General features: G+C 45.8%; 1 protein-coding gene across 3 annotated transcripts in view; it reads right to left on the bottom strand.

Moving 5' to 3' along the window:
* Nucleotides 1-573: 573 nt before the first annotated feature.
* The window catches only part of Tbc1d5 (TBC1 domain family member 5), a 441474-nt gene continuing 418201 nt past the window's right edge, over nt 574-23846 (bottom strand). For all 3 annotated transcript variants that reach the window (XM_028766551.1, XM_028766553.1, XM_028766552.1), the window contains 3 exons: nt 10246-10325; nt 8838-8981; nt 574-3750 (listed from right to left, as the gene is read on the bottom strand). In XM_028766551.1, coding sequence (XP_028622384.1) covers nt 3457-3750; nt 8838-8981; nt 10246-10325 — 518 coding nt within the window. In that variant the 3' untranslated portion in view covers nt 574-3456. The remainder of the gene's footprint in view (nt 3751-8837; nt 8982-10245; nt 10326-23846) is intronic.

Here is a 23846-nt window from a genome sequence, read left to right as displayed (position 1 = left end):
CTAGGTTGGGTACATGTTAAGTGACTGTTCATTTACTGGCTCCCTGGCTTCATCTAAACCCCAGGTGCCCTTCTCTACTCCCCATCTTTCCTTTGTACCATTTAAGGTGTAAAGTGTTCTGATCACCTCCCCTATCCTGATCCTGGGGCAAACCATGTACTGCAGGGGACTGGCATGGGAGGGAAGGGCAAGCTGTCTTGGAACAGTGGCTAAGCAGGGCTGCTTCAGGGTGGGGCCACACATCAAGAGGCCTCTGCAGTCCACACTGTCAGGGGGTTGGGCTTCTTCCTTCAGTGGCTCCTCCAGAACCACGATGATCACCTTGAAATGGAGGGTCACTCCACTTACCACATCTTAACCTGTGTAACCCTCGCAGGAACGGCAAGCGGTGAGTAGAATTGGTAGTATCTTGGTTACTAGGAAGCAGTCTCAGGAGGCTGGGAAGGTTGCCCATGTTGCAAAGGAAGGAAATGCAGGGGAGGTCGAGGCACGGCCAACATCAGCCCTGCTGGCCAGGCACATCCATGCTCGCCTGACCCTGCAGCTAAGTGACTGGAAGAAGTGGACATTTCCCCAGTTCTCAATTCTCTTTTATTAGTACACATCATGTGGGGTCACTCTGCCAAAGGAGGGTCATTTCCTGCATCAGGAGGAGTTCTGGCGTGACGACTCATGAGGACATTGTTGGTACTGCTGGGACATCAGCTAAATGAGCTGAACCAAAGGACAATTTCTACACCAGCCTGGCTCTATGACCACCGCCTCTTTCAACAAGGTAGAAGCAGTGCTTGAGCTTACCATGGAGCAGGCCGTGAAGAGGTCTGCCTCCACATCTCCACACGCGTGTCCTCCTCCCCAGCTCTCATTTCCCAGCAGTTCCTGCTCTGGGTAAATGCCGAGGTCAGGACTGTGCTCCCAGGGGAGAGATAGCACTGGCTGATGCAGGGCCACAGGTGCTCCCCACTTTGTCCGTTAGTGGTCACTGGGAGAAATTTTTAGCAAGCAGAAAGCAGCCTGCAGTGAATGGCAGGTCACAGCTAGAGCTTTACATTTGTTCAGCTTTTCTGACGCTCAAGGCAAGGCTGGCAAGCTTGTCCAGCACAGCCAACCCCTGTGTAGAGGAGATTCACCCCTACCAGAAGGGTCTACAGGGAGGCGGCTGCCTTCCACTGTCACACTTTTTGGCAGTGTGGTCACTTCCTTTCAAGCTGCAGTTAGTGCAACAGCAGGTTATCTTGCCAAACTAAGCCAGGAAGGTCCCAAGAACTGAACTGAGGCACACCCGGGAGACAAGGCAAGTCTGTGACCCTCTGTACACAGGTGTGTTTCACCTCACAGTTCACTCTGATCAGAGAGGACTGCATGAAACACAGAAATGAGTATGGAAGAGCAGAAGACAGTGGGTCTTAATCTAAGTTTGGCATTTATAAACTATATTAGCCACTATAATCAAAATGTGAGCGATTAAAACTGATGATTACCATGTGGTTAAAGAAAAAGGTTCTCTAGATCCAGGACTTTAAAATGTACAATTAGACAGAAACACCTGATAAACTAACAGGGCAGGAATGCATCCCACACCAGCAGTGTAGGTAATCAAGGGAAGCAACGAAGCAATGTTCATCAGCAAAGAATGGACTCACTCATAAAAGAGACCTCTTTCCATCCTTGGTTTTTCCAAGGAGAGAGGGGCCTGACTAGGGACCACAGGCACCTCTCAGTGTGAACCTGGGGGTTCTCATGTGGCACCCATGCAGGCACAGGATGGGGGGGGCACATCACGGGCATGGGCAGGGCAGGTAGGTTGAGGGACTCTGAAATGCCCATTCAAATGGCAAGGAGTCAGCTATCACCTTCGTGTGGCCTGGTGGGTAACCAGTGACAGACATCTGTGGCTCCTGTTCTTAAAGCAAAGGGAATGCTGGGGACAGGGCTCGGCTGAGACAGACCTGGCTGGCACTGTCCCAGTCAATACTTACTACCCTAGCTCTAAGGTACTGACACCTTCCGTCAAGCCTTCAAGTGGAGTGGCTGCTGACAGCCCTTCCGTCAGGGGATGGATGCCTGCTACACAGTGGCCCTGGTTCTTACAGAGCATCTTCATGGGACACGTGTGCAAGCAGGCTTCTCAGAATGCTGAGAGGACTGGTCAGAGGCAGGGGGCAGAATTCATGAGGCCATAACTGAGCCTTGCCACCATGTGAGCAAGCCATCAGACCTGCTATCCAGCACAGCTAAGGAGAAGCCGCAGAGCAGCTGACTGGGATGTCCCCCTTTTCTAAGATTGAGAGCATTATGGCATTAGCATCCCTGTCTGAAGAGAATTTCAATGCTATTAATGAGAGGGCACTGGCCAGCTGCTCTCTGAGGATGACAGAAGGCAGAGGTGACATCTAACAGATGCTCCATCTATCCACAATCCCCACTTCCCCTAGCTTTATGTACAACACAGCTCTGTACTCAGCCAATAGACAAGGGTGTCTCACATATACCCAGCCCAGGCAGGGGCCCTGAAGCAGGCAGGCTCACTCTTGCAGTATCTGGATGCGGAGTTTACAGCTGAGCTCTAGGAATGGGGAGGGGTTGAGTAGGAGCCCTGCATCCTTGTGGCACCTGGAATGTTCTACAGGAAGCCTGTTCCCACAGAAGAGACCCCAGGTCTAATTCCTGGGAGGCCTGACTCGGGGTGGTGGACTATGGTTTTCCTCTGAGCCCTTCACTTAACAGGCTACTGTAGCTCTGAACCATGTCAGAAACCTGACCATAGAGCTCTGGACACATTTTTCTAATTCAAGGATGTTTTAGTCCTGTGGTTCTTAAAACCACTTCAGCATGGACTAGCTTAGAGCCACCGCACTCCTGGCTGTGGGGACCGTAGGAGGAGAAATAGTTGTTCAAGGAGGAATAGTTGTCGCTGAAGTTTAGGTAGCCCAGAGTCCAGGAATGTATTCTTGTCAAACAAGAATCTGAGACTCTGCTCGCTCCTACAGTTCACTTTGACTGCAGTGCTGGGAGCTACTTGCTCTGCTCCTTTTGTGTGGCAAGTCTGTGGTAGGGCTTCCAACTTGGGAGTGAGGCTGCCTGTCAGATTTTCACACAGCATCACAAGTTCCCTGTGGCTGAAGCTTTGATAAGGGGAAGTCTTGAAACCAACTTTTCCTTCTGAGGGTAAACTGGCAGAGCTGCTGGAGAGGGGGGATGGAAGACATGTGACTCTGTTGTGGTCTGGTGTGTCTGACAGTGGGTATGGCGTTGGGGACCTGACCTGGCCCTAATTCAGCAAGGATCACAGGGTCAGGTAAGGGCCTGGAAAACTATCTGCATTTTGGTAAACAGTGCATTGAAAGAAGCATAGTTGCCTCTTTGTAAAGAGTTCCAGTGGGTTGAACCAATGCCAAATGCATGCTGGGAAAAAACACTGGTTCAGCAGGGTCTCCGCTAGTGGGGTTCCTGTGTTCAGATGTCCAAGGGGCTCACGATGGTGAAGCCAGAGTCCTTGCTGCTGTCATCATCAGGGCTGGAGCTGGGGTTGCTGGAGGAGGCTGAGGCTGGGCCCATCAATGGGTCTGAGAACACCAGTGGGGAACAGGCTGGGACTCGACCTCTCCCAGACGTGTTTCTGAGGGTGAGAAGAGGCTGGGCCTGGCCTGAGAAGGACCCCCTGGTACGGCGCCCCTCATCTTCTTTGGAAACCAGAATGAAGTCGTCTGAGGTCGCTCCACCTGTGCAGCCTGGCATCTCTGAAGAGGCCTGTGAAGTAAAACCAGAGAAGGACTGTGACTGGAGGAGTGACTGACAGCACTGAACAGAGGCCCGAATAGAGTGCCCCGGAGGCCAGGTGGCCACCTCACCTGGCACTCAATTTGGAAAGATGGCTGGTTGGTCCTGCTACTCTAAGGCCTGGAGCCCAGCCATGAGGTGGTGGTGCTGGGCCAGTCAGTCTTGTGAGCCCCTCTGAAACCAAACACTTCCCTGGAGACAAAAACTGAGCTCCTGTTTGAGAAGCTGCAAGGAAAGACCGCATCTATGCTGTAGGAGGGCCAGGCCCAGAAGCTAGCCACCAGGCCATAGGTGCCACTCCTGGAACTAGCCTCACAAGAAACCCTGGTAAGCTTAAATCTCCCATCTGTGAGACAGGGTGAGGACTATATCTCCTGCTCTGTGGTCACAGTGTTACGTATGTAGAGAGCTGAGATGTCCCCAGAGTCACAACCAGTGGTAAGGGTCACAGTAGCCACATAGGCCTGGGAACTTATGTCACATTTTAGAGCGGTTCTTGACACTTGATAAAACTCCAAAATTGGCTGTGGGTCAAGAAACTAACCTTCCTCGACTAGATATTCCTTTTTAAGGTTCCAACAGTGTTGATGTGGCCAAAGAAGATGAGGATGCAGGCTGCCTTGTTGGCAGTCACCCTCTAGGCATTCCAAGACACGCCACCATAGAATTTGCTGGCTTGTCTGCACAGCTGGGGGCAATAGAAGGGACAGAGAGAGAAAGGAGGCACAGACTGTCCCTGAGATGGGGGCTAGAGAGCACCCCTGACTCCTGTTAGCTGCTTCTTGTCAGCAGAAGATGAAGACAAAGTCATGGGGGGTTCCACTTAATGCAAAACAGATTTCCACAAGGAACCCGGCATGGTCTTGGATGCAGCTACTGAGGACGATGGATTTCTACACCACAGCAAGTCATGCATTTTGTGCTGACTACTAACAGTGTACTTTGTCCAGGAGAGAAGCGACATAGAAAGGATAGCAGGAAAAGGGAAATGAGCCATCTCTCCAGGGTCTGACTTGTGAAGTGGTTCAAATGTTTCAATCACTCGTTCCCACATGGATACATGCTAACAGAACACTTCCTCTTCAGCCCAACAAGTCAAATACCCAGGCTCTAGGGCACACGGTGGTGTTCCATGAGGCTCCTGTGATCTCCCAAACTCTCCCTGAAAATGCACTAACTTAAGTCAAACCCGAGGTCTGGGTATAAGACCAAGCAGGACCAGTAACTTCCAGATTATCTTATAGCAAAGTAAGAGCTGGCCTCAAGCACACTGGAGTCCATGGCTGGAATCCAGGCTATGCCTGACCAACTTCTCAAGCAGGGTTTAGAAACACCTTGATCTCCAGCGGTTAAACCAGGAGGGGAGGACAGGTTTGTCCAGGGCTCGCCCACATGAAGCTGTGTGGGGAGTCTGACCCATAGTTTCCAATCTTCCAGAAGGATTTAACAATTCCACTGCCATTTTTGAGGAAAGCCTGGGCAAAGACTAGAGGAGAGATTAGAACTTTGCCACAACATGCAGACAGTCATATCCTAATTGCAAGCTTGTATAAGGGGATTCAGACAAAAGTGTTTTAAATTTAAGAGGTTTTAAATTTCTTGGCTGAAAATGGCTACAAGATCTCTAAAGGAAAAACACTAGTGTCCAAGACAAAGGGCGGACCTGAGCTTTGTGACTGAGTAATGGTCGGTTTCTCAGGGACAAAGCCTTAACCAAAACAAGATGCTGGCAATCTGCCAGTTAGTCCTTCTACTAACCTAGGAGCAGTTGTGAGACCTCCTCCTAGGCATGGCTGGTTCCCAGTCTATTTGAATTCCTAAATATTAATCACAAAGCCTCACATGTAGTAAGTCACATGGAAAGACTCTTCTTTCAGTGGGGCAGACAGTACAATCAAGCTTTTAGGATGCTCAAGGAGCAGCTGGTGAGTGCTATTGCTTTACCTGGACTAGACCTGAGTAAGTGATTTGATCTGGATAGACAGGAAGGCACGGTCACGGCTGGTGTGTCAATGCAGATGTTCTGCTCTCTGAGAAGAGTGATGGTCAGCTTCTGTGAAGAATTATATACTGTGTCCCAAGGATGGACATCATGCTTAATCAAAGGTAAAACAACAGCAACCAAGCCAAACTTGACCATGGGAGCCACTAACAGTGAGCACTCAACACCAGCTCTTGAGTGCTCTGGAGACCTGGAGCAGTGCATGACTGGCTGACAAATGGCCACAGGGTATAGTACCAGGCCCAAGAGCTAGCCATCCTCCATGTAATGCTAACGCCTTGACAGAGATGCACCCCAGTTATATCGCATGGAGGATCCTAGGAAATATTAGTGCATGACTGCACTGGTGTCCTCATGCAGAAAGGCCTCTTCAGAGGCTCCTGCTGAATGCTGAAGCAGAAGAGGGGTGGGCAGGAACAGGTCTGTAGTTAAGTTCTCTCTAGGCTGGCTTTGTAGCACCATCTCTTCCCATAGGCCCACTGAGGCAAAAGCACCTGCCCTTCAGAACTTCAGCTCAAAGCGCTCAAGAAATAGATCTGAGTTGGATGCTGGAATTAGGAAAAGGAAAACTGCCTATATAGATTTCAGCATTGTCTTCTTCATGATCCATACAACAGTCTGGAAACAGAGGCCCCTGTGCCAACAATAAGTTAAACATGGAAGGGGACTGTCAGACTGCCCTAGGCAGGAAACGTCCTGAGAAAGTAGCTGCAAAGGGCATCTGAGGAGAGTGAGATAAAAAGAAATGGCACAGCTGCTACTGAAGACAGACCCGTGGCCTTGGCCTTGTCTATAAAGAGTCTGCAGCTGCCTTTGATTCTTGCCCTGCTCTAGAATAGATTTTTACCCTTTACTCACAGGAAGTAAGGACAGACGGGCTTCCAAATATGTACTGCTTTATAGGGTGGATGACAGTCACTCAAGCAAAAAGCCTGCCAGCTAGAAACAGTGGGATGGACAAGTTTTAGTGATTCAAATAATTAAACTCATGGAACATGGTCCAGACCCCAGGCTTAGAGAGCAAAGGCAAAGTCACAGAATACACTACAAATAAAACTACCTTCCAAAAGAGTCACCCGTGTGATCCACTGGTGAGGGTGGTGCAGGCCAGGGCATACTGTCAGAAGAGGCCTGGCAAGTAAGAGGCACAGTTAAGCTAGACTTAAGTGCCTACAGATGGCTAGAGGCCTTCCTCTGCAGAAGAGAAAGAGCAGAAGAGGCCACATGAAGACTTCTAGAGGACATCAACTAAGGACTTCCTTAGTTTATCCAAGTGATAAGCACATGCTTTTGTTTCCAAGACAGGAGTTGAGGCTCCCTAGATGCAGCATGGAGACCTTAGTTACCTGGCAAGCCTAGAAGGGTCAATTGCAAGTTCAGGGTCACCTTGTGCCAAGCTGTGTCTGCACCACTCCATTACTTATGGGAACCTAAAACTCAGCCCCTTTGAGATGCTACATGGGAGGTTTTTCCTAAGGACCCTGGTTTGAACAAATCCAGAAAGCCTAGCACTAAAATTCAGAGTTTAACTTAAAAAACAAAGCCTGTTTGGGATCGTGTGCATTGTGACAGGACACTGCTTCTCAGGGGCTATAAGGAGCTCCACGGGCACACACTCCTAAGCAGGTGGAGAGGGGACGTGTCTGCTTTGGAAGTCACTCCTCCCATGTGCTAATTCCTTCCCATAAGAAGCACTCAGTAGCATCTTTGCAGTGGTTACTGGCTCTGTACTTACCGAGGGGCCAACACACTTGCTCTACATGTCCTTACCACTACGGAAGGCAGCCAGACCTATCCCTGGAACAGTGTAAGTGCAGCAAGTGGTTAGTGTTCCTCCAAGAAGTTTTTATGTGCTATTTTTATAGTCAACTAAAAACTCATGTTAATTTTAAAAGTTCCAATTAAAAATAGTGGTGAGTCTGTGTGCAACAATGTTTACATACAGCTGTGAAGGGAAATCTGGAGAAATGTATCAAATTAAAATGCTAATGTTGCATTTATGTGGGTAAAAATGCACTCACACAGCTTTACGAGTTGGCTAGAGTTCTGCATCTGGAGGAAAACCCTTGAAACAAGAAAATAAAACATTCCAACACCAAGATTTTGCTAAGGTTCATTTTTAAGGATGAATTTCATAAGCTGCCTTTTAAGAAACATCACTGACACACCAGTCCTGATAGTGCAAACACACCTGTGATCCCAGCACTTGGAAGGCTGAGGCAGGAGTATCTCATGTTTGTGGCTAGCCTAGGCTATATAGGGAGGTACCAACTCAAGAAACCAAACAAAATCATAACTTTATTAGGAGTCCTGAAACTCCTCTAGTCATAACACCCTGCAGAATGGCTCCTGGATGCTGACACCTATCAGGAGAGATCTGCAACCCAGGCTCTCAATTGGAGACAGCATCACAGTTTTAAAGAGTTGTTAAAACCAACCAACAACCAAACAAAGCAGAAAGAAAACCTAAATGTGACTGAGACAGTCCTATGTGGTGGTAGGTTCTAGAGGATGCACTCAGCCGTTCACAGAGGACATTTGCTGACCCTGTCTTATCAGGTAGACAGTAATGTAATGAGAGTTCTTCCCCACGAAGGTAAGAGAGCGATTTAGGCAAAAAGGGAACTAGCCAAGAGAAGCCCACCCCCAACCCCAGGCAGCATTAGAAAGAACACAGAGTCCTTCCAGTGTTAGTGAACCGGAGATATTAGCTGGAAGCAACTGGGCCATCATCTCTCTAGTAGATAGCTGGCTTCTCATCTCAGAGGGTGGCTGGAGGCTCAGACTGATGACGGCACACACAGGCTCACGCAGCACGCACTGTGTAACTCTCAGACCCAAGCCTTACTGTCACCACTGTGAGTGTCATGACCTCTGGAATGCTCAGCCGGTACAAGAGTACACAGTACTTAAGGCTCAGATGTGTTAGCTCACAGCTGAACTTCCTGTAGAAGAGCCTGAGGTACTTTGACAGAACTGTCCTTATTCAGAACTCTGAGGAACTCGTGCTAACTTCATGAAAGCCCATTCTCCTCAGTACTCAAGACTCCTGTACCTGCTTGGTGGCCCTAGGAACTTGGCTGCCCTGGTCCTGGCCGCTGGAGCAGTAGTGGTCATCAGCGATGGTGATCTGTTCATTTTCTTCGGCCTCCAGCTGGCTCTGGTTGAACCGCAGGGAACCTTTCAGAATGTCTTTGATCTGTTTTCAAAGGAGACAAAGATAACGAAAAGATAAATAAGTCTGTAGCTAAACACTGCTAGATAACATCACAGGTATTAGAAGCAGACTTGCCATTGACCTGCTTTCCTACAGCAATTCCCTTCATTTGTAGCTCCAGTGACCTTCAGTTGCTGATGTTCTAGAAAGAATAGGTTCTGGGTTTAAGCTGTGTGCCAGTGTGAAGTCTCTTGCCATCTCCAGCAGAACAACTTGCAGCGAGCTAGGATGGGAATCAACCCTGCATGCACACTGCCCATGCTGGTCCTCTGCGGTCCTGCTCGTCAGATCAGCTGTGCCGCATCACAGTACTTCTACACAGGGGCCAAGCACAGCATCCCAGCCCTCACCACCCTCTCCTCATGTCGTCAGGGAGCACTGTATCACTTTGCATCATTAGAAGAGGAGAAAGTACTATAGGTAGTTTTGAGAAAGAATATACACAAACCTTATTATGTTGTTCCAGTCATCCTGTTAATATTTCACTGCATCTAGTTGTTAAACCTTACTTTAGGTCAGTAGGAAAAAAAACAGTATATGCAGGGCACAGTAAACTTTGTGATTTTAAGCATTCTTGGAAAGATCTTGGATGAAGTGGAGGCTTCTGTAGTATAAATGCTAACATCTTATTCTAAGAAATGAACCATTGGTAAAAATCCAACTGTTTCGAAGTTATGGACTTAGTAATGGCCAATTAAAATTTGACCATGTTAATGTCAGATTCTTCCAAGTTCACAAACAGGTGCCTGCACCACTGTGCTGATTTTTACTCAGTAAGAGGCACCACATGCCTTGATGCACAACTAGGAGGCAGTTCCACGTCAGCTGGCCTGTTCAGATCAGTACAGGCTCCTTTCCACCGATACGTCATCTGGCTTAGCCCTGTCAGGATCCTGAGGGACTGCTGAAAGATGTGACCGTGACATGGGCTTCCACCAATACCCACGTCTTTGTAGAGACACAGCCAAGCCTGATGTTGAGCTAAGGTGCAAACAGTGTGCCTGCAAAGAGTTAGTAGGGGTAGGTGATGAAGGGAATGGAAAACCGCTAGGGCCACAAGGCACTTCAGACAGAATCACCAGGAGTAAGGAGGAGGTGGAGCTTCGGAAGGAACTCCCTCTGTGGTGATATCGGTGAGAGAGAACAATGGCTTGACTGTGTCCTACATACTCTGGTCACCTTCCCCAGAGCTGGCAGCGGGTGCTGGCCTGTGACACACACAGTAGTGTCAGAATGGTGCACATACCTGTTTTAATCCTGCCAAGGACACCAGAATTTGATCTTCTTTTTCCAAATTCTCTTGTAATACCACATCTTGAATATTCACTGAAAGCAGAAAGATGACATTTTATAACAAATGCTCTGTGTTCACCTTACATGCTGCTACCCGACACCTTTAGAGACCTCTCACCGAGGATGCTCTGCAGGCTGCAGGCGGCAGCAGGGAGGCAGCAGTGTGCCCAGCAAGCACATCCTGCATGCACTCTTACCTCTTGCACTTCCTGAATGTGCTGAATGCCGGACGGTGTTCAACAACTATGAGACAACGGGGACCTCTCACTGACCTATGGTGTGGCCAGGAGTCTGGAGCCCTCAAGTGCCCTGGAGCCTTTTCTAGGAGGAAGTGTCCTCCCTTGAGCTTTCTTCAGTGGAGCCTAGCCTGTTTCCTTCCAAAGACAAGGTCCTCCTACATATCTAAAATGAACACATAGGATTCCTCTTCGGGGATTTGTAAAATTAAATGGTGCTGCCAACTCAATGGAATATGAATAGCAAGAGGACAAGCTCGTGACAATGAGGCCTTGGATGCCAACAGCTACAGAGTCAGTTTACAGTGACAGTGTCTTTGAAGGAGAATGCCTCTGGTCTCTAGCAACCTCAGGACCATAGTCTTTCCAAGGCTATATTTCAAGGGACCAGCCAAACCAGTACTGACCACCAGTGACACTAAGTCACCTGCTGACATACTGCAATGAGATGTACAGGAATACTGCGGCGTAGGAAGACACAGTTAAAACACATTCTATACAGAATGCTGACAGCTATGCCACTTATGAGGCTCACTCGGAATAGTTTCATAATCCTAGAGCTAAACCTTTTAAACTCTAGGACTCCCACGGCCTAGGAAAATATCCAACGTATAATTCCTTAAACATTTACATTCTTCCCTTGGGACTGCCTTAGGAACATGTGGTCTGTGTGTGCCTGCCTTCTGGAGCCCCCCTTTCAAGTAGAGCCCCAACACACACCACTAACCGTATCTCTCCCCCACTACTAGCGTCCAGACTCCCACCACCCACCCTGCCCCACTCCAAGTCTACTTCACCCATCTCTGTGTTCACACATGGCCCCTTCTCTAGACATACCCTAGAAGCATGCCATAATTCCACTCATCCTTGTAGCCTGTAGACTGATGTTCTCTAGGGAGAGGAACTAGACCCACAGCACTATTCCACATGCCCTCATGACACATGCCCCGGGCCTGCCTTCTGAAGGCCTAACTCACATTGCTAACCCCATCCACCTCTGCGCAACACCCTCATCTTCCCATCTCCAGGCAGGGAATCTAGAGTCCCTTCACTAATTGAGCCCACCCTCCCTTGCTGCCCACACCAGCTCCTCTCTAGCTAGACAAAAGATTTACACCACCAACACTGCCCATCCTTAAGATCTGAGGACCACCCTTCTACAGGAAATTCACTAGATGTGTACCTGAAACTCCATTCACCCCATGATCTTCTAGAAGAATGTGTGGCCTGTGTGTCTCCTACCATCCCCTTGCCTCTCCCCTTCTGGTAGGAATCCTTGCCTTGCATTGTCAACTCCACTAGCACCCTGTGCCTGAGAGAAAGTTCTGAGTACTCCCTGGACTCCTGAAGACTGGCTATGAAAATCCTTTGGATTTATAGAAGGTCTCTGCCTGGGCTTAGAAACATAACTTAGCTCAAGTTAAAATCAGAATATCTGTAATACTCCATTCAAACATCAACACTGCTTTTCCAAAGATTGAACCTCAAGCCCCATACAGCTAGTCAACCTGACAAGTTGGGGCAACAGGAAACAGAGCTTCAGAAACACACTCAAGAAAATAAAGATAAGATTTCCGTATCAAGAAACAATCCTAACTCCAGATGCCAAGCTCCCATCATAAATGCACAAATGTGAAAAACCAAAACAACTCTCCACCAAGAATTAGTACTTCTATAGTAATATCCCCTGAGACAAGTAATTAGCACAAGACACTGGCTTTGGAATGGCAATAATAAACACGATGAAGGAACTCAAAGTGAATGTGAATACATGCTAGAATGAAGATCACAAAGATACAGTCATGTGAATGAAATAATGAAAATAATTCAGTATGTGAAAATGGAATATAATAAAGAAATATTCTCTCTGAAGAAAAGCCAGAATGAAATAAAACTTGATAAATTCAGGAATCAAGAAGTCAAACAAATAAAAACAACTCAGAAGGAAACCTCATCAATAGATTGGATCAAGTGGAACAAAAGTGTCAGGTCTTAAAGGTAGAGGAATTGGCTCACTCAGCTAAAGACAGTGTCACAACAAAGCACAACAAACAAAACCAACAGCAGCAGCAGACAAGAAGAGCACATGCCTGAGGTTTGGAGCTTTGTAAACAAAAAGTCAAACCCATGAATAACAGTTACAGCAGACAGAGAAGAGACCCTTGTCAACAAGACCAAAAAAAAAAAGCTTCCCTAATAGTAAAGACATGTCTATCAAGATCCAAGAAGCACATAGAAAACCAAACACACAGGACCAGAAATTCCCTGTGACATGTAATAGCCCAAACCAATAATGTACAAAACAAAAAAAGGGTATTGAAAGCAGCAAGAAAGAAAAAGCAACTCGCATACAAGGGTAAGTGTATCAGAATCACAGTAGTTTTTTCACTGGAGACATTGAAAATGAGAAGAGAATGGACTGAAGTTTAACAAATTATGAGATATCACAGATGCCAGCACAGAATGTCATGCCTAGTAAAACTATCAGTCAGTCATTATAGAAGGAGAAAGGAAATTTTATATGATAAAAACAGACACAAGAAATTTATGACCACTAAGCTACCTCTACACAAGGCACTGGAATAGATGTCTATGTCTGAAGAGAAGGTTAAACACAGACAAGGAACAAATAATTCTGCCACACTAAATTAAGAGAGGTCTAGCTGGGGCTGGAGAGACGATCTAGTCTAGAAAGCACCGGCTGCTCTTGTAGAGGCCCTGGATCCAGTTCTTAGCATGTACATGGTTGCTCACCACTCTCTGTAACTCAGTTCCAGGGGCTGGACACCGCCTTCTGCTCTCGGTGGGCACCATGCACACATGTACGGCACCTTGCACACATGTACTGGAGAGACATTCGTGTGAGTGAAGCATGCACACATATAAAATAAAAATAAACTATTACAAAAGAGGTCTGACTGAAAGCCACAAAAGCAAAAAAACCAAACCAAACCAAAACGTAAACGTCATGTTAATGATTTCAACTCTCCAATAGACAGACACAGACTAACTGCGTGGGCCAGAAAATAGGATTCCTTTTTTAATTTTTTTTCTGTCTGCAAAAAACAGATCTCATGACCTATATCTATACCACATTAGGGTAAAAAGATGAACAAAAAGTATTCCAAGCAAATGGAACCAAAGACATGAGGTGTATTCTACCAGTATCTGACTAAATAGACTTTAAAACTGGCCAAGGCTTCTGACATGTATCCATTCCCGGAGAGCTGGGATGCAGGGGATATATTGCAGCATAACAAAGGTTATAAACAGGAAGCCTATAGCCAACATCATGTGAAATGGAGGGAAACTCCACTAAAATCTGGAACAAGACAAGGATGTCCATTCTCCCCACTGTACTTCAACACAGCCACTGAAGTCTTACCTAACAGGAGAGGTGAAGGAGATAAGGAGGTACAACTAGGACACTAGTTAAAGTATCTTCATTTGCAAATGATGTGATTTTATGCTGAAAGGACTCCAGCAGAAACATTCAGCAAAGTAGCAGGATATAAATTAACACACAGAAACAGTAGTAGCCTTCCTGCATTCAAATGATATATGCACTGAGAAAAATAAAGGAAAAAGTACCATAAATAATAGCTTCAGACAAAACAAAATAAATCTTCGAATAAATCTAACCAAGGAAATTAAACACTGGGACAATGAAAACTGAGGAAAAAAACTGAAGAGGATACCAGAAGAGGCAAAGACCTCCCATGTTTGTGGACTTGCAGGACACTGTGAAACAGCCATCCTCCCTAAAGCAATCTGCAGATTCAAGGCAATCTCCACCAAAATTCTAATGCAGTTCTTCCCAGAAATTGAACAAATAATCTTAAAATTGACAAGGACATATAAAAGACTTAAGCTAGCCAAAACAATTCTGAACAATGATGACAACGACAAGGAAGACAAAGCTGCTGGAGGTATCATCACTACCCCAGATTGCAAGCCGAGCCATAGCACTGTCATCATAAACACAGCATGGCCCCGACACAAAGCAGACACACTGATGAGCGGGACACAACTGAAGAGGAGAACATATAATCCCACACTCCTAGAGCCACCGGATTTTTGATAAAAAGGCCAGCAACACAAATTGGGGAAAAGACTGCATCTTCAGTAAATGGTACTGGTCAAACTGGGTAGATAAATGAAGAAGAATGAAACTTGGCCCTTGTCTTTAAACCATGGGTGAAACTTGATTCCAATGAATCTTAAGTGAGGGAGGAGGAATTGTGGGAGCCAGAGGGGCTGAGTATACCAGGAGAGCAAGGCCTGCGGACTCAACTAAGCCAGGCTCATGGGGGCTCACAGAGAGTGAAGCAGCACGCAAGAGTCTGTTAGGTCTCCTGCATATATGTATGGTTGTTGGCTTGATGTCTGGGGAAGACCCCTGACAGTAGGAGTGGGGGTGTCTGAGTCCTTTGCCTACTCTTGGGACCATTTTCCTCTTACAGGGTTGACTCACCCAGCCTTGATGTGAGGGTTTGTGTCTGGTCTTATTGTAGTTCGTTGTGCCATGTTTGACTGATATTCTTGGAAATCTGTTTTTTTCTGGGTCTTGGATGAAGGAGGGGTTTTGGTGAACTGGGAGGATTTGAGGGGAAGCTATGGTTGGGATGTACTGCATGAGAGAAATATAAATAAAAAGTAAACAAAACAAAACAATGGAACTGAAATCTGCTAATAAATGGATTGCGGTGGAAACAATCTTCTCGTGGGAAGTCACCCAGACACATGTTGTCTGTGATTCCTCAGATGTTTGTGTTTCAGGTGGAACCCCAAAAAGGTCTCGAAATTACCAAGTGGCCATCAGGAGGGACTTTTAAAGGAGGAAAGATAAAACACACAAAGATATAAAGCATTAAAAGAGAATATTGGAACAGGAAGCATTGAATTGAGGTGGGAGAAGAGGAGGCAGAGGACAGGGTAGAGGAGGGAATATAGAGAAGGAAAATTACACCAAAGACCTTCTGAAAATGTCATGTAGAAACCCACTTACTACCATAGAACCTTTCATATATGTGTATGTACACACACACACACACACACACACTCGCACTCGCATAAAAAGAGATACAAATGAGGTTACTGTATAACAGGATGACACCAGATCATTAATCATACACAACTGTGAGCCCTGCAAGCTACAGTGACTTTCCTGGAAAGACATATCTACTGTTGTAATAATGGCACAAACATCATAAGAATAACCAACTACTTTCCGATTGGACTTGAGACCTGCTCTAGTAGATGAAACCCGTATCTGATACCATTACTGGTCTATGAATCTATAGACAAGTCATAGGCCCTAGGGGAGAGCCTAATACTATGATTCATTAGACAAACGTAGCACTAAGTTGACTCCTGATCATTTACTTATCCTTTGCCCATAGATCTGTGTCATATTCTCAGCCCTCATCCGAGAAGCATCTGTTAGCAGTAGATGATGATTAGTAACGAGACCCAGAGACCACAGAGTGATCAGCTCTTAAAGGGAACATATGTATTCCATGTGTCGTATGGTGACACAAGCCTTCAATCCTAGTACTTGGGAAGCAGAAGCAGCTCTGAGTTGGAGGCCAGCCTGGTCTACAAAGTGAATTTCAGGACAGCCAGGGCTACACAGAGAAACCTTCTCAAACCACCACCACCACCACCACCACCAGACACGAAGGTGGGTGGGTAGAGAGAGGGGATCTGGGAAGAGTAGTGGGAGAGAGGGTGAATATGATCAACACATTTATACGCAATTCTCAAGTAACTAAGACAAATATTAAAACAAAACAAAATGAAACATTGCATTCTTATTCATTCAACAAGGTTGTCCCAGACTCTATTTGCACTGGATTCCATGCTGGGCCAGTAAGGCCACGAGAATGTATCCCTCTTATTTGTTCAGTGTCAGAGGCACAAGTAGTACACCTGTACTCCTGTCCTGAAAGCTCTGCCTACAAATCTGTACAAATCTGAGCTAGGGTTTCTACTGCTGTGATGAAACACCACGACCATAAACCAAAACCAGCATGGGGAAGAAAGTATTTCAATTCCACTACCGTATCAAGGAAGTCAGGACAGGAACTCAAACAGGGCAGGAACCTGGAGGTAGAAGCTGATGCAGAGGCCATGGAGGAGTGCTGCTTACTGGCTTACTTTTCTTTTTTTTTTTTTTTATAGACTCCAGGATCATTGGCCCAGGAGTGGTACCACTCATAGTGGTCTGGGACTCCCCCATCAATCTCTAATTAAGAAAATGCCCTACAGCCTAATCTTTCTCCTTATTTATTTATTTATTTATTTATTTATTTATTTATTTATTTATTCACGTTACATTCCAATCATAGCCCCCCTCATCCAATCCCTCCCCTTTTACCTCAGAGGAGGAGCAGGTACCCCCCTTGGATACCAACCCACCTACCCTGGCACCTCAAGTCACTGCAGGACTAGGCATATCACCCACTGAGGCCAGAGAAGGCAGCCCAGTAAGGGGAACAGGATCCACAGGCAGACCACAGAGTCAGGGACAGCCCCCAGGGAGACCCTAATGCAGACCAGACAGCACATCTGCTACATACGTTCAGGGGGCAGGGGATAAGGGGGTATAGGGAGGTAGGGGGCAGGGGAGTAGACGGTACAGGGGGTAGGGGGTACAGGAGGGTAGAGGGTGCAGGGGGTAGGGAGTGCAGGGGGTAGGGGGTGGGTTCTAGGTCCAGTCCTTGTATGCTTTTTGGTTGGTGATTCAGTCTCTGGGAGTCCCCAAGAGGCCAGGTTAGTTGACTCTGAAGGTCTTCTGTCCCTATCCCCTCAGGGCTCCCCAATCCTTCCCCCAACTTTTCCATAAGACCTCTAGAGCTTGGCTCTAGAGCTTCTAAGGTTTGGCTATGGTTCTGTTTTGGTCAGCTGTTGGGTGGAGCCTCTCAGAGGACAGTTATGCCAGGCTCCTGTCTGAGAATCCAGGGCTACAGCCTGATCTTACACTGGCAGTTTCTTAACTGAGGTTCCTTCTTGTAATGGCTACTCCTGGTTGTCAATTTGACTATATCTGGAATGGACTACAATCCTTAATTGGAGGGCTCACTTGTGATCCAGATCTTGAAGCTGGAAGACACAAGTTTCTGACCTGGATCCTAGCATGGAGATTTTGAGGCATAGTGGCCATGAAAAGCTTAGGCCCAGGCAAGGTAGTACACACCTTTAATCCCAGGAGACTAAGGCAAGGAGATCTCTGAGTTCAAGGTCAGCCTGGGACAAAACAATTTCCAGATCCAGGCGTGGTAGGGCTGAGCGAGGACTAGAATCTTGGACTCCAATCCACAGCTGACTGACCATTGTTGGGGAGTTGGACTATAGACTGCAAGTCATCATAATAAATTGCTTCACTATAGAAAGATATTCCGTATGTTCTGTGATTCTAGAGAGCCCTGACTAATCCACTTCCTCTCAGAGAACACACCACCTCTTCTCGTTGAGCAGCCTTTTAGCACACTCATACAAACCGCCCCTCCAGTCATTTCCTAGCAGTAGTTACAGACTCGGTATGTCTTATGTACACATATACTTTGACGTTATCACATGCATGTGCATGTGTACCTAGTATGATATAATGTCCGAGCTTTTCCAGCCCAGGGCTCTTTTTAGCCCTGCAATAATGCTTCATGTATTATGTTATGGGCAAAGAAAAAAAATATTTCCCAAGTAAAAACCAAACATAGAAAAACACAGAAAACCACTCTTGGAGCTTGTATTTCAAAACACTGTGATTCTAAACATGTCTAAAAAGTATTTTCAAAAAGGAGCAAGGCAAAGATGGCTCAGACTCTAACATTTACTAGAATTTTCAGTAAGAATATCTCTCTAAGCCATGCTGGCAAGTGCTTTTCCACAGTGTAAGAACTGACAGCAGCTCTCACTGAGAAAATGGACTGCAGTGCTTTGCTAATCAAAGTCTTGATCCAAAACAAGAAAGCAAGTTGGAGTAACAGATTTAATTAGAAAACAAATGGTTTTGATTTTCTTAAGAGTCTAAAACACCTTTGTTATCTCTCAGTTAGACATATTACCAGGATCCACTCAGCAAGACAGTAACAACTACCTGGGGGAAGTTGAGGGAAACTGCTTTGAAAGCCTGGGGCAATCCCGAAAGGTTACTGTTGCTTTTATGACTGTGTGTTTTGTTTTAAGGCAGAGATTTGAGGAGCTGGGTGGTTTCATAAGACACTGAACTGCAAAGGTCATATTTTTCAGCACCTACTGGGTCAACAGAGCCAGCTGTGGACAACTCCTAGGTCTGAGAGGAAGCTTTGGCAATGGGTACAGGATCATCAAAAGAAATATGGGGGGAAGCTGGCTCCTGGAGGCCACATCCACAGTGCAGGAGCTAGCAGACATCTGCAGAGAGTGCTGCTCTTTCTGGACCTCTACCTTTTACAGTCTGCTGTAAAGGCAAAAGCTATGGCCACATTACCTAGCTCCTACCTCTAAAGTCATGGAGAGGCCGGTGGTCAACTGTAACAAAGACCGAAGACTTTGGAATCAAACGCAAGATGGCTTTGGGTGTTCCTAATGGCTCCTGTTGCCCTAGTGGGGGCAGAGATCCAGAAATGTACAGGAGCGGAGCTTTCTTTAGATCCAAGCAGACATTCAAACGGAGGTGACAGCTGAGCCTTCTCCAGGACTCCCCAGAAAGGGAGAAGAGACAAAGCAGAGGAGTTAGCACGGGGCACTTGCCGAAATGGGACCAGTAGGTGACCTGGACAGGGTCGGCTGCATCCAACCAACAAGTTCAAACCTTGGGATTCCCATCCAGTTACCAACCATGCCTGACCTTGCTTTTTTTTTTTCATAGACACATTTAAGCCCTTAAAGTGCCTTTAGTGTCATGGAGCTTTACAGTGAGATTTCTGCACACCTGAGCTTAGGCATATATACTTACTCTCTTAATATGACAAGGTCCACATGGGATCTTACAAACCCAAAATGGCTACACTGCTACAAAATATTATGAACCATAAAGTTCAGACCTACTTCTCTTGGATGCTGCTTTGCTATAAGCCTTCCAGGAGCCCATCACCTCCAAAGTGGCAACGATGGCTCACAGGAGCAGGGACAGGGACAGGTAGAGAAGGGGAGTAGGGGAACACAACATGTGGTGTTTGTCATGACAGGTCTGAGAACGAAACGATGTTTTACATCCCAAAGGTCACTTCCCCTAGAACTATTACTTGGTGACAGCCCCAGGAGTAGAGGTCCTGAATCCCTACCACTGCCATGACTGTCAGGTCTGAGGCTGCAGCAGCAGTCACTAGGGGTCTCCCTTCTCACCGGTACATTCTGGATGACACTGTACAGTGTCCTTGCAGCTGCAACTGGGCATGTAGCATCACTCAGGCCAGTGAAGTGTTAGAGAAGTCGGTAGGTGGAGCTCATGGGGAGGCTCCTCTAGGGGAACTGGCTCCATTCTAGCCTTCTGGGTCTTTGCTCTTCTCTGCTGTCGCCTAAAACACTATCAGGAGCTCCTCAAGCCATCCTGCAAGTATGTGAGTGAAGAGCACCTCACAGGGCTGCCAGGCCTGAGACAGGCCTACCACTGGCCTGCTTTTACTTGAGGGAAAAATGAGCTGATTCATTCTCTGCACCTCTCCACTCACAGCTTAATTACGTTGGATTAGTTTCCTGGGGATGTGGTTATAAAGTACTTCAAACAGAGAGAGGAAACGTACTAGAACTGTATTCTCTCACAGGGACAGGGCTAGAAGCTGCAGTCCTAAGTGAAGGTGTTGGTATGGCAGGCTCCTATGATGGCTGTAGGCACTTGTCAACAGTTCTTGGTTCTTTTTTTTTGGCTTACAGTGATCTGCTACAAACAAAGCATGCTCCCTGTGAGTAGTACTTACTGAGTTTGTGCATATACTAATCTAGTAAGGTCTCACTTGATTGTGCCAGTAAAGCCTATTTCCAAGTAAGGTCACACCACATGTTTCAGTGACATGAAGATCTGAGATAATATTCTGCCCAGTACTGTAGCCACAGCTGCCTGTCACACTGGATGAAAACCATTTGGGTTTTTCAAAAAAAGTTCCCATCTCTGCTGCAAGCACAGATGTCCTGTCCAGGAGAGGACTGGCCTGATGTACAACACTTCTAAGCAGTACTCAGTTCAGAAAGGGAGAGGGGCAAGCCCACAGCTTGGCTTTACGAGCAGTGTTGTTCTTTCATATAGCAGCTCTTTACACTTAGTTTTGGTAAGGGGCCAAGCATTACTTTTTAGCATCTGATGGAAGTCTACATTATACATTAAATATTCACTTCACTTCAGGAATAGAGTTACTAAGCTGACTGACTCACGTTAAGAGTCTCATGGTGAAGACATTAAAAGGATAACGAAAGTGTCTCTTTAAGAGGCTATTAGATGTCTTGGTTGCAAAGTTAAGGCAGCATTACTACATCTATTAACCAGTGACCTCCTAACAACACACTGGACGCTCAAGCTACAACTACATGAAAACACAAAGAAAAGTCTTTTCATGACTTACAATATTAAAGAGAGAAATGGGAAGGGGGGTGTTTAAATGTCCATTGCAATATACTCCCCTCTTCATGACAAAAGACAAAATACATTACAGTGTAAACGTCTTTCATTGTGTGTATGTGTGTAGATGATCACTCTTGATATCGTAAACTTAAATTATATATATTACATTTGCATTGAAACTAAAGGGAACGACATGTTACTAGATTTTTTTCCTGTGGAAGTTACACACTAAAACATAATCCATGTAAATCTCAGTGCAACACATACAGACTCCTGGGGCTGGAGAGAAGGCTCAGCAGGCAACAGCACTGGGGCTGTTCTTCCAGAACTTCAATTCCCAGTACACACATGGTAGCTCAAAACCATCTGTAATTCTAGTTCTCAGGGACCAGGCATTCTCTTCTGGCTTCCTTGAGCCCTCTGGACCATGGTGTACATACTTACAAGGAGTCAAAACACCATAGATACAGAGTAATTTTAAAAACATTCCTTTAATTCTGAGGGTAATGGAAATGGTATACAAACCATTCTGATTCCTCAAAAGCTCCAGATTTGTTTTTAATGATGGAATAAAGGTATTTACATCTTTACGTTTTAAATGGCTGGTAGGAAGGTAACAGAGGCCCTCTCAAGGAAAGGGTGGAAAGCAGACATCTGTCTAGGAGGAGTAGCAGGGCATGGTGTTAAACTTCTTCATGTTTGTAGGCAGTAGACACAGTGACCTCCTCACAGAACTGCTGTGAACAGTAGCTAGGACAGTCAGGTAAATCTTAGGACAGTCAGCTAACTGGCTAAGATCCTTGGGTGGCCATATACCTTGTAGACACTTCAACATTAATGAAAACCATCTTCCAATTGCCAGACATGGAGTCAGACTCCAACCTGGCATATCACCATGAAAACATATTTTTGCTCCTGATCTCTATGTCAAGGCTTTTCCTTTGCACCCCCCCACCAGACTCTACATTTGATTAGAATCTTAATCCTCTTTTATACCTGTTTCCTAAACTACTTCTTCCAGAGCCCATGTTTCCATTAGCAAGCAGGTACTTAATAAATATTGGCTGTGTGAGCATTAGGGCTCAGTTCATCTCCCAAGGAATAGATGTGGAAGGCATCTCCCAGATAAGAAGGGAAGGTATGAATATGATCATGACTCTAAATGAGAAGTGGCAAAAGAATGTGAGGGAAGCAACATTTCGTGATGGCCTACTGAGGTGAATGATTGAGCTGGGTGTTCTCTTTGTCAGCTATGGTACAATAAAACCTTTTATATCTAAGAATGCTAAATACTGTATTTTATTCTGGTGAGCAGAGACTTGTATAAAATCGCCCAAGAATCCCCTTGAAAATACAAGTCTTTAGAAAGTAAACTGCACACTGCACAGAAAATATAATCAAGAATTCTTTTTTGCATTCATCTGCCAGAACAGCTGAAGATCCTAAACACAGCAACTAGGGGAGGACCATTACTTATTTAAATGCTAGGGTATGACTACTCAAATATGTATACTACACACTGAGTCTTCATGCTAAAAGACAACTCATTGTCATGATAGTTTAAACTAAAACAAACAAAACAAACCAGAAAGATGGTGTGCATACATGCACACTCACTGAAAAGCACTCATAGAAGAAGACACACTTCACTGGAGCATCTCCTTGTAGGCTCATGAACTGATGAGGCTGCCACGCACTGTGGCAGTATTATCCCAGGGAGCTGAGCCATGACATGACATGGCCTATTATTTTCTTCCAGAGAGAGAAAGATGGAGTTTAAGGGCCAGATATCAAAATGCTGACACTATGAACTCAGGGTAAGGTTAGTGAAAATGAAAAATGTGGATATAATCATTTCCACAGATATCCTTTCAATATTGTGTTTATAAATTATCAGCAAATAAAATTTATAAAAGTTCTAATAGAGGCAAGTAAGTTGAATTTTAACACTGACCTTTGCAACTAGTTCTAGCATATTATGATGTGTGAAATCGGTAATGAGTGTGTGCCACAAAGAACAGATCTGAAGGAGCCACTGAACTGAGAGTCCGAGTCCCAGGGTTTGGGCTGGACTCAGGCTGTCCTGAACCTTGGTTTTCTCACCTGTGAAACAGAACAGCTGAGGTAGTTCAAGGGCACTTATATGTTTTAATATTCTTTAAAAAATATTTTGTGGGCATGTTTGTATGCAACTACCTGCAAAAGCAAATAGAGGGTGCTGGACTTCCTAGACCTACAGTAAAAGGTAGTGTGCACCCTGTGACGTGGGTGCTGGGAACTGAACTCTAGTTCTTTGCAAGAGCAGAAGTGTCTTTAACTATTGCGCCATTGCTCCAGCTGCAAGCATCTTTCCTGTCCTCTGATGCTGTTAGCTACTGCACTTTCAGCAAGAGTAGAGAGACAATCCCTTTATGTCACTGCCTAGGATCCTTCCATTGCAAGTGTGACATATCTGCATAAAGACAGACTGTGACTTGAAAAGAGGCTCTCCCAAACAATCTATGGAGGCATGTCAGTGTGGAGCTGCCTGCTGTGGGCACAGGGATCTGGCAGAGTAGGCAGCTAATTTGTACTGGAAACAGCAAATGCACAGTCCAGCTCCTTAAGATCACTCAAGTTCAGGCTGCCATTAATGTACACATACATGTGAAATTCAGCAAGTTTTAAAATACCTTGAGCTCAGCCACAGAGGTTAATATTGTCAATAGCTTTCAACTCAACTGTCAGGATGGTGAGCAGGGGAGTAACTATAGCAACAGAATAATGAACATGTAAAAAATA

This window comes from Grammomys surdaster, unplaced genomic scaffold, assembly GCF_004785775.1.
Source record: "Grammomys surdaster isolate TR1022 unplaced genomic scaffold, NIH_TR_1.0 169, whole genome shotgun sequence".
Taxonomy (NCBI): domain Eukaryota; kingdom Metazoa; phylum Chordata; class Mammalia; order Rodentia; family Muridae; genus Grammomys; species Grammomys surdaster.
Note: the sequence above shows the minus strand (reverse complement) of the source record. Positions and strands in the feature narration are given on the sequence as shown.